The following is a 12,141-nucleotide window of genomic DNA, read 5'->3' on the forward strand; positions in this document are numbered from 1 at the left end:
TGGTTTATTGCTATTCCCCCAAACAAGGATAAACCATCCAAGAATGTGAAATGTTTATATGTGCAACTTTTTTTGGTAATTTATTTATTGTTACCAAGAAGCTCTTCCTGGTTTCATGCCAATACTTTGTAATTCCCAAGATTCCTGCTCCTGTTATGATTTTGCACTTACGTAACATTTTAACTTCATTAAAATTGCTGTTTTCTTTCAACCTACTTTTAATTAGGAATTTAGGAAAAAAACATTATCTATGATTATCCTCTCATAAATAGTTTAGGTTCATACTATCAGAATTTGAGCTTGGAACTGTTTTAGGTAGGTCTTCAACATACATGAACATACGTATACATCATAGATATTGAACAGCACACATGAACATACATTGAATTCTCATGAAAATCTTGATATTCAGGAAAGTTTTTGTTACAAAGGTAGCTTGGGATGAAAGACAAAGAAAAGCATTTATAATATCAGGAGGGAACTACCTGGCAGAGTGGTTTACAAATAGAACACTGAGATTTTTACTTTAGAACAGATAAAAAGTAGAAGTACAACATCTGTTATACTTCAGGTTTAACATATGTATAGTTTAAACTCATGCCTTTCATCTCTGTCTAGTGCTGTTTATAAACCTTTCTTAAATTCCAATATCCTTAATGAAGAACAAACTAAACTTAGCTTCTGTTTCTTTCTACAAAATTTTTAAAAAGTAATTTTTAGTGAACACTAAATTTGGGGGCCAATTTAATAACAATAGTAAGTTAGATAATAGGAGGAGAAATTTTTTTTGCTCAGATGTGATTCTGAAGCAATAAGACAAGTCTGTACTTTTGAAAGGTCCAGAGGAAAGGCCACTGACTTCTCCAAGCTGAACATAAGTCTCTCTTTTTTGGAGGGGGGAATCAAGTAGTTCTCCTATAATGGTAAATACAGTTTTTCAATAATTGTTAGACAGTATTATGTATCTGCTACTCCTCATAGCTTTATCACGTCATATAAACAGTTCTTCAGAAATATTAAGGGGTATAGTCACTTATTTCCATTTAGAGTTGAGAAACCTAAGGCATAGTGGGTTAAGCATCTTGCCCCAGGTCATCCATTAGGAACTGCTAAAGCCAGTGACTCTGGAGCCTGTTCTCTTAACCACTATGTTGTTATGCTTCTCATTCCTGAAAATTTTAATGTTGAGAGACTCTAAGGAAACAGGTCCACTGAGAGGCTAGGTAAAAAGAATAAAAATTGATTTGGTCAAACAGTTGTAAATGTGGTAACCTAGACAATACCTCTTGCTGAAATTCTGAAGTACTTCACATACAGTGACATAAAAGGCAAGAATAATCAGGATAGGCCTTGCTACAAAGGCAGCTTGGAATGAAACAAAGGGGAACGTTGTAATAATTGAGAGGATAATATTCTGGTAGTATGGGGAAGTGAAATTTATTTTATTGTTCCTTTATAAATTTGATAAAACATATTTTTTAGAATATTATCAGTAAAGCCTCTTGCTTCAGGTATTGTCCACTATTTCAAAACAGTGTCTTATTATTTTCTTTTTTATATAGGAATTTCAGAAACAGCTTACTAAAGCTAAAAGAATAATGATCATAGGAAACGGTGGTATTGCACTTGAGTTAGTGTAAGTATGTTTTAAAATATTATTTAAGAATTGCTCTGTGGTTCATATGATTATTAGCAGAAAACATACCCTGAAAATCAAAGATAAACATAACTATTTTTCAGTGTTTTCAGGGAAAAAAATAGTTCTTATGGAACCCATCTCTGCAGAAATTTCCTCACAAAACATAAAAGGTTTGGGAATGCTTTTGGTCTGAAGGGCTCATAAACTGGTGGCTGGGAAGTTTTGATGCATAGATGTGCTTTATAACTATGCCCTGTGTATAAAAATAATTTACATGTATACACCTAAGAAATTTCATGGCCTATACACTTTTTATTGCTATACCCACCCTCCTTCACTCATTTAATTTGTTACCTGTCTGGCCAGTGAAACCCAATAACAGTAGTAGTGACTACTATTATAAGACATGGTACTCCCAGGGCTAGGGATATAGCTCAGTTGGTAGAGTGCTTGCCTTGCATATGCAAGGCCCTGGGTTCAGTCACCACCACCACCCCAACAACAACAACAAAAAAGATGTGGTCCTCCCAATTCTTAGTTTTATTTGTTTGTTTGGGGGGGTAATATTTTCATTTTAAGATGATATTACAAGTTCAAAAAAAATGTTGAGAAATAACCTATTGTGAACTGCAGAACACTGGTTCACTTTCCTTGTGATTTTTGTCTTTCAGTAGGTGGCTAACATACATAGTCTAGATCTCTTTTGGCCAGAAAGTTGGGTCAAACCACAGAAGGAAAAACTTGAATAAAAATAAGGAATATGCCAAGCCTGCCTTTGCTTATACATCCACTCCAACTCTTAGAATAGTTTTTGCCCTTGTGTTTTTAGGATGGTCAATCCCATTGGAAGCCTATAAGAGTTCAGCAATAACTTAAGTTTTAGAGGTAGCAATCATTATTATGATAGGAAGTTTCTGTCATTGTATAGAAAAAATGCAGAGAAAATTCTAGAGTAGTAACCAAAATTCAAGCCATGTGGGGAGAGGCACAGATGTAGAAGGGGCTTCAAGTTGTTTGTACATGTGACAGATAATCTTCATCAGCTATCACCAAAAGTATCATATAATAATTATTTTTTTTAAAAGAGAGAGAGAGGGAATTTTTTTTAATATTTTTATTTTTTAGTTTTCAGCGGACACAACATCTTTGCTTGTATGTGGTGCTGAGGATCGAACCCCGGCCACATGCATGCCAGGCGAGCGCGCTACCGCTTGAGCCACATCCCCAGCCCTATAATAATTATTATAATTTACATTTAAAAGCTTTCTTATGTTCCAAAATGTTTATAGTCTCCAACATTTAATCTTTTATCATTTTCTTTATGTTGAAGAATGAAGACTATAAACATGGATAAAACACAATTTTACACGTAGTAAGCTATTTGACAGCTTAAGAATGGTCACAAGTATTGCTATTCTGTGTTTGGATCCATTGAATGATTAGTTCTCTGTCTCTCAGGATGAAAAATGACATATGTAAACCCTTTCTACTCTTTAATACCATCTGTGTTCCACAGAGGCTAACACTAATTTTGTTCATCAGTATCCCCTTATTATCTGTTTCTTCTTTCTAAGTACAGATTAATTCTTTCCTTTTCAAACAGTTTTTCACAATTTTACCAAACTGTGATACCACGCTATTGTCTATTTTTTGAGTGGTTTTAAAAATAAAAGTATTTCATCTATGTGTGATACCTTCAAGCTTGTATATCTTGATGAGACCTCAATTTGGGTTAGGAGAAGAAGATTAGAGGCTGAGGAAGAGCAAGTTCAGGACTACTTTGTGGTGATTACTTAAAATAACTGTGGCCTGAAAGTCAATCATAAGTATATTAAACTACGCTGATGTTTTTATACTGCTATATTAAGGTATGAAAAACTATAAATTTCTCATTTATAAAAAGGAAAGCATTTCATGATAACTATATCACTATATGTAAATTGAGCAAAATTATCAAATAGGTATGTATTCCATTTTCTGCTGATGAGCAATGTCTGACCTAAGCAACATAAAATAGAATTTTCTCCCAGTAATCTAAAATTTAGTGACTAAATGTTAGCATTGGAGAGTAGGAAAAATAAAGTAACACTGGATAAGGCAAAGGGCTTCTTTCCAGTATGTCAAAAAAACATGAATAGCATGTGATCAGGAGTATGATGTACTAAAAAGATCTTGTCTTTTCTATTACATGGTTATTATTAGTCTTGAAAAGTCACATAACCTGTGTTACATTATACCAGTCCAAGAGTTTAAAATGGCAATTTGTTTGAACCATTAAAAATGTTTCCAAAGAAGTCAACTATTCCCAATACTGTAGCTATTTACCATCTATCCATTATTGATTGCACTATAACCAGATGAACAAAACCTTGTGTACATCTGGAGGACAGTTGCATAAAACTTGAACACTCTGAAATGATATTCATTGTAATAAAAGTTTTCTTAATGTTAAGTACATATATTTAGTATTCTTTTGTTTTGCTTTTGGATTGAACCCAGGGGCACTTTACCACAGAGCTACATCTCCTGCCCTTTTTATTTTTATTTTGAGACAAGGTCTTGCTGAGTTTCTTAGGGCATTGCCAGATTGCTGAGGCTAGTCTCAAATTTGCAATTCTCCTGCCTCAGTTTTCAGTCACTGGGATTTCAGGAATATACCACTGTATGCAACTATTTATTGTATTTTTATTATCCTTAAAGTGTATTATGTTACTCTTTATAATCAGTCTTTCTAAATTTGTCTAAAAATGTTTGTTACTTTTGCTTTAAAAGATAATTGTTATTTGCAGATACAGAGATTTCTCCTTGGACCTTTGAAATTATGTCAGATAACCTTCATATTTGTTTCAGATATGAAATTGAAGGCTGTGAAGTTATTTGGGCCATTAAAGATAAAGCTATTGGGAATACTTTTTTTGATGTAGGAGCTGCAGAATTTTTGACTTCCAAACTCATTTCTGAAAAACCAGAGACTAAAATTGCACATAAAAGAACTAGATATACAACTGAAGGTATGTATGGCATCTAGTTCATTAATTCTCATATGGAATTTTTTTAACTATACACAAAATGGCTATAAAATTTTAGCAAAATATATTTGGTATATAAGACTATGAATATTTATTCCTGTATCTTTACATGAAGTTTTCAGATTTTCTAAAACATATATACAATTGAGAAATTTAGAATGAATTAAATAAACCAGCCCATTTGCCTCTTTGCAAACAGATGCTATAGGGTAGTACCCAAGGTAATTTTCTAAAAATACCACAAGTACAAACCTCACAACTTTTGTTGTTATTGCTGTTGTTTAATAGCTTTTAAGAAAAATTCTGGGCTGGGGATGTGGCTCAAGCGGTAGCGCGATCGCCTGGCATGCGTGCAGCCCAGGTTCCATCCTCAGCACCACATACAAACAAAGATGTGTGTCCGCCGGAAAAAAAACAACTAAGAAATAAATATTAAAAACATTCTCTCTCTCTCTCTCTCTCTCTCTCTCTCTCTCTCTCTCTCTCTCTCAAAAGAAAAAAAAAAGAAAAAAAAAGAAAAATTCAAAACAAAAAATTTGTAAGTTTTGGAGTTCTTAAAAGTTCATAAAATTTGAAAATCTGACAACCAATTTTCTTACCCTTCAAATTATCTAGGTATGTAATATCCAAAAAAATACATCAAGTGTTATTTATACACAATACTTAATGGAAGGATTATCCCATTTTATAGGTATAAACCAAACAATATTAAAAAGAATGAAATGATTAATGCTTAGTTTAGTCAGGAATGAGAATCATACATTGCCTAAAGTTTCAGAACACAGGCATAATTGTCTGCCTGGCAATTCGTAAATCATCTGAGTTCATTTTTTCAGAAAAGAAAAAAGAAGCAAGAACCAAAGTTAATGCTGATAATGTAGGCAGTGCCTTGGGACCAGACTGGCATGAAGGGTTGAGTCTTAAAGGAACAAAAGAGGTATGTGTCATACACTGGCTAAATATATTTAAATGCAATGTTAGATTTGTGAGCCATTTGTTAACGTTAGCCAAAGAATTGGTAGGTCACTTTACTTTATAAATCCATAGTGCTAGGAAAGGACTCAAAGCCATTTGGCGTAGATGCCCACCAAAGATAGGTGAATATGAAATTTATCCAACTCTCAGTCTTCCTCTTAACTCTGAAGGGATAGAAATTTCCAAACCCTGATTACACTGAACACACCTGTCCTCTTTTAATCTTTTCTTCAAGATCATTTCAGATACTTCTAGTACACTTATAAAGTTTGTTAGATACCCTATCTCTTACCATCCACAAAACTCAACTCAAAATGCATCAAGGACTTAGAAATAAAACCAGAGACCCTGTGTCTAATAGAAGAAAAAGTAGGCCCTAATCTCCATCATATGGGATTAGGCCCCAACTTCCTTAATAAGACTCCTGTAACACAAGACTTAAAACCAAGAATCAATAAATGGAATAGACTCAAACTAAGAAGTTTCTTCTCAGCAAAAAATAAAAAATAAAAACAATCTGTGAAGTGAATAACTATCCTACATCTTGGGAGCAAATTTTTACCCCTCACACATCAGATAGAGCACTAATCTCTAGGTTATACAAAGAACTCAAAAAGTTAAAACACTGAAAAAATAAATAACCTAATCAATAAATGGGCCAGGAATCTGAACAGACACTTCTCAGATGATGATATACAATCAGTCAACAAATATGTGAAAAAAATGTTCATCATCACTAGCAATTGGAGATATGCAAATCAAAACCACTCTAAGATTTCATCTCACTCCAGTCAGAATGGCAGTTATTATGAATACAATCAACAGTAAGTGTTGGCAAGGATGTGGGGAAAAAGGTACACTCATACACTGTTGGTGGGACTACAAACTGGTGCAGCCAATATGGAAAGCAGTGTGGAGATTTCTTGGAAAATTGGGAATGAAACCACCATTTGACCCAGCTATCCCTCTTGTGGGTCTATACCCAAAGGACTTAAAAACAGTATACTGTAAGGACACAGCCACATCAATGTTTACAGCAGAACAATTCACAATAGCTAAATTGTGGAACCAACCTAGATGCCCTTCAATAGATGAATGAATAAAAAAAAAACTGTGGCATATATACACAATGGAATATTACTCAGCAATAAAAGAGAATAAAATCATGGCATTTGCAGGTAAATGGATGGAGTTAGAGAAGATAATGCTAAGTGATGTTAGCCAATCCCAAAAAAACAAATGCCGAATGTTTTCTTTGATATAAGGATGCTGATTCTTAGTGGCAAAGGGAGGGGGAGCATGGGAGGAATAGAGGAACTCTACGTAGGGCAGAGGTGTTAGAGGGGAAGGAAGGAGCCATGGGGTCAGAAATAATGGTAGAACATGATGATATAATGGTAGTACATGTATGAAGACACGAATTGGTGTGAATATACTTTGTATACAATCAGAGATATGAAAAATTGTGCTGTATATGTGTAATAAGAATTGTAATGCATTCTGCTGTCATATATAAATAAAAACTAATTTTAAAAAAAGAGTAGAAAACTCAAAAAAAAAGTTTGTTAGATAGGTTCAAACACATTCACTTAATATCCTAATTGGATAAGCAGATTAATTGCTATTATTCATTAACTATTTTAAATGTTTGACAGTTGTTAAAAAACTGTCATATTTTAAAAGGAATATGCATAGAGTTCTTAATAACTCTCTGATTTCTTTAAAACAATTTTTTCAGCTTTGGATAAGTAAGAGGGTCTGGCTACATGGTATACTTAATTTGGAGGATGGGATTATACAGAATCATTTCTTTCTGTACTCTTGTTTTTTAACACAATAATACAGTTCAATAAACCTTTACTGAATATCTACTATTTACCTAGGACTAGTAAAGTGCTAGGTTCTGGAATTTTTCTGAAGAAGTTTTTATAGTTTGTTACTATTCTAATTTTTAAACTATGCATGTGTAATTATCTGGCTAAGAATGAATAGCATCCCCTCCATTCTATTTGCCAGTGCAAGTGCTAGGTCTCTTTAAAGCACTGAATACATTTCTGCTCATTCCTCTTATGCACAAAAATGGAGAGGTTTTTTGGGGATATCCAAAGTAATTCATATCTAAGTATTGTTTTTCCCCTCTATGTTTCTGCAAGTGTATTATAGTTATTTTCTTCATCTTCAGTAACACAAGTTAGTTTCTTGAAGTATTAAAGTAACCTTTTTTTTTTCTTTTTACTTCTAGTTTTCTCGTAAAATTCATATTGAAACTATGTGTGAAGTAAAGAAAATCTATCTTCAGGAAGAATTTAGAATTCTAAAGAAAAAGTCCTGTACTTTCCCAAGAGACCATCATAATGAATCAGTTAAAAGTGATAAAGGTAAAATATATAACCATTTATTTTAAAGGAATACAGTCTTGCTGTCTTATATTTTAAAACTTCAGATTTCCATATAAAATTTAAGTAAAAAATAACGCCATAATTGAATAACATTAAGTCATTTCATTTCACTACTTATTCTTTAAAATTTCTAATAAATTATATAAGGCTTTAAATTTTACACAGTGCTTGTCTCAGCTCAACGAGTTAATCAATATATTACAGCTCAAAACAAAGCATATTACAAATAATTTTTTTTTTAAATCCTAAACTTAGTTGAGGTAAAGTGATTTCCCTTAATCGGATTGAAAATTTCTGTATTTAGGAATAGGATATAGATTTTCTATGTCCTATTCCACATTCCCATGAAAACTACTATTCTACACTCTTGTGCATTATTTGAAAAAATATATGATTATATAATTCTCCTGCTCCAAATTCTTTTCAGTTTTTCCATAGGAAAAGGGAGTGTTCAAGATGAACTATGTACTATGAAGAAAAACACTGAAGAATAAACTAGTTGGGGGGCTGGGGATGTGGCTCAAGCGGTAGCGCGCTCGCCTGGCATGCGTGCGGCCCAGGTTCCATCCTCAGCACCACATACAAACAAAGATGTTGTGTCCGCTGAAAAAACTAAAAAAAAAAATAAAAATTAAAAATAATAAACTAGTTGGATCAAACAGTATAAAATATTAATGAAAATTTTCAAGGAAATAATTTAGGAAGTGATTATCAGTTAAATTTACTTTGTTAAAATGTATATGTCCAAGTTTGAAGGAAAACATGTAGAATGCCATGTTTTTTGTAATTATACCCCAAAAAAGATGATGTACCTTATAAAAAAGTACCTTATAAAAATTATTCAAGGGTATTATTCTAAACTCATTTCCCTCTTTTTTTTTTCCTTTTCCATTTTTTTGTTGTAGAGGACACAATATCTTTATTTATTTTTATGTGGTGCTGAAGATCAAACCCAGTATCTCACATGTGCTAGGCAAGCACTCTACCACCAAGCTACAACCCCGGCCCTCTTTCTTCTTCATTTCTAGTTGTTATATTCATGTAATGCTGTGAATAATTGCTGGTGATTATATCTGAGAATAAAGTTTTTTTTTGTTTGTTTTTTGTTTTTTTTTAAGAGATGTGGCCTGTGTATGTGGAATTGACCAATGAAAAGATATACGGCTGTGACTTCATTGTCAGTGCTACAGGAGTTACACCAAATATAGAACCTTTTCTCAGTGGTAACAATGTAAGATAAAATTTTTGATCCAACTATGATTATTTTTAAAGTATTAACTTCTATGAAGATTTCCTCTCAAGCATGAAAAATTGTTTTAGTATTAACATATAACTTAAGATGGTTGAAAACAGTTTGGTTTATAGCCAAGCTTTGATTTACAGTATTCTTTATTGTTTAAAATACTTAGTATCAGCATAATGTCATCAAGGTACATAACATACAATTTATCTAAACATTAGTAAGAGACTAATATCTTCTATGAATTCTCAAATGTGAATTTTATAGACTCTTTTTTAATTATTTACTGATTGCTATGTAGCAAAAGCTTATAAAAACAGGAATGTTTCTGTAATTATGTAATATGATTTCTGTAATTAGTCATATGATTATTTTTGATGTTGAAATTCTAAGAATTTTTTCTGATTCTGTATTTAGTAGGAATTTGATCCCTGGAAATTCAGTTTAGGTGTCTAAATTTGGCAGCTGCTTTTCACTTTCTCATTAAAGATCAGCACACCAAGGAGTAAAAATTTCACTTGGTCTTTTACTTTAGAATGAAAAACTTGTTTCATTTTTCTCAACACTTATTGCTTATAAGGAACATTTTTAGTTTGAACTAGGAGAAGATGGTGGCCTGAAAGTGAATGACCATATGCACACATCCCTTCCTGATATCTATGCTGCAGGTGACATCTGCACCGCCTCTTGGCAACCTAGCCCAGTCTGGCAGCAGGTAAGCTCCCATTTATGGTCATTTGTTTTGTTAGATAATGCACTTGAAAATAAATCAGTTGCTATCAACAAGTCCAACTTTTTAATTTTCCAGCTTTTCTACTTTAAGGAGGACTCTTATATCATAGTCATTTTCTGATGTTAAAAAAATAAAACTAGATTTTTCCCCCTTTTTGGTAAGTTATATAATAGTAGATTGAGATACCTTATTTTCTTTTCCTTTTCCATAGTTTTATTGAACACCTGTTGTTTCACCACTTTATTCTCACATCAAGCCTCACACAGTTCAGTGTAGCAGATGTTTCCATCTCCATTCACTCCTGGGATATCCACTGAGAAGGGGTATGAAGTTGAGAATATCAGTAAAGTGAGCCAGAGTCAGCCTTAGAATCCAGGTCTGACTTCAAAGCTCAAGCTGAGATATTTTTTAATTTAAAAGAAATTATGGGCTAGTATTTTTTTCATTTTCATATGCCTATCAGTTCTGTCCAATTGTACTTTCTGTGATGGAAATTCTATAATTCTGTACTGTCTAATCTGACAGCCCCTAGCAGCACATGTCACATGAGTACTTTTAAGTATAGCTGATATGACTGAGGAACTTAACTTTTTGGTTTTATTTACTCTTAATTATATTTAAAAGCTACATGTGGCTAGTCACAACCATATAGTCACAACCATAGCAGAGCTTTTAATTTAAACAATGAAAATGACTCAGATCATAGATTACATAAAGCCTCCTATTCCTGGGTAACTCTATTATGGTAATCATTACTGATGAATTTTCTTATAGTGAATTGCTTTCCTCCACCTGACAACTCCCAACTGACTCTGCACTTCCTCCTTTCCTCACACCCTAGCCTATTTCCTTCTAATGGGAGAATAATAATACTAGAGGAAGATAATTAAAAACACAAGGAGATTATGTTAGAAGGGATAAATATAAGATACATATTACAGATAAAAGAACCTTAATTAAAAAGACAAGTTCTTGGTTAGAGCTATTATTCATTCAGATTAACTATAGGGTGTAATGTAGTGGAAAGCACTGCATATTTGAAGAGGCAGTGTCATTTTTTTATTTAATGTAGAACAGAGACATCAGTACTGTCAGTCTTCTTGTTTTCAACATAGCTTCTTTTCAGTTTTCTCCATCATCCTTTGTCATTTTTTGTGGTATAACTGTTACAATTTTTTTTTGGTGGGGGGTGGTACTGGGAATTAAAACTGACCACTGAGCCACAACTCCAGCCCTATTTCTATTTTATTTTAGAGACAGGGTCTCAGTGAGTTAGGGACTGCTTTTGCTGATATTATTAAAAAATAAACAGAAATATTCAAAAATAAACAGACATCTCTTATTTTGAGTAAATCTAATAGATTCCATTTCTTAATTTGCAGAAGCAATAAAATATTAATTTTATATAGCCCAAGATGCAAACTCAAGGAATATTGAGGCTGGATTACACAATGGCCCAGCAACATGATAGTGCAGGCCACTTCTTATAGCCATTGTCCAGCTATTACTGTGCTCAGTTTACTCTGATTTCTTACAATATTCCACCTTTTTACTTCATTAAACCTACCTTGTTTATAAAGATTTTTTAAGTCACTTCTAGAAATGCTCAAAGTTCATGCCTATATTGTATTGTTTTTGCACACAAAAGTCAGTATTAAGGTACATATGCACACACAGAGGTGTAGAAGGAAACAAATTGCCTGTTATAGGCCAACCTGTTCTCCTTGGAGAACAGCCATGTAGCACGTGGTGGTGGTTATGCTTCAGGTGAAGAAACTGAGGCTTGAAAAGATAAATAAATGTGTAGAAGAATGGAATTCACATTTACTGTTACTCCCAAGGCCAGTGTTTTCTGTTATACCAGGGATTTCCAAAATTTATAGAAATATAATAAAAATACAATAAAGGGGAAATTAGTTCTGTCAAAGAGATGACATTGCATGACTTTCCAGAATCGACTGCTGAAATCTGATATACCTTAGGGCTGGCACCAGCTGACAAATATCTGTATCTGGCTGACCATAGGTTAACTGTACAGTAGGATTTTAACCATCTGATGCCTAAATCTAAAGGTTACTAGACTATGGACCAAATTTTTCAGAGATTGGCATCTCTCTCAATTCTGA

At 33.1% G+C, this 12,141-nt stretch overlaps 1 protein-coding gene across 2 annotated transcripts in view; it reads left to right on the top strand.

Moving 5' to 3' along the window:
* Nucleotides 1-12,141, top strand: part of Pyroxd1 (pyridine nucleotide-disulphide oxidoreductase domain 1) — a 28,484-nt gene that overhangs the window by 12,897 nt on the left and 3,446 nt on the right. For both annotated transcript variants that reach the window (XM_076854169.1, XM_076854170.1), the window contains exons 5-10: nucleotides 1,563-1,636; nucleotides 4,490-4,650; nucleotides 5,505-5,605; nucleotides 7,886-8,021; nucleotides 9,161-9,273; nucleotides 9,875-9,997. In XM_076854169.1, coding sequence (XP_076710284.1) covers nucleotides 1,563-1,636; nucleotides 4,490-4,650; nucleotides 5,505-5,605; nucleotides 7,886-8,021; nucleotides 9,161-9,273; nucleotides 9,875-9,997 — 708 coding nt within the window. The remainder of the gene's footprint in view (nucleotides 1-1,562; nucleotides 1,637-4,489; nucleotides 4,651-5,504; nucleotides 5,606-7,885; nucleotides 8,022-9,160; nucleotides 9,274-9,874; nucleotides 9,998-12,141) is intronic.

This window comes from Callospermophilus lateralis, chromosome 4, assembly GCF_048772815.1.
Source record: "Callospermophilus lateralis isolate mCalLat2 chromosome 4, mCalLat2.hap1, whole genome shotgun sequence".
NCBI classification, from domain to species: Eukaryota; Metazoa; Chordata; class Mammalia; order Rodentia; family Sciuridae; genus Callospermophilus; species Callospermophilus lateralis.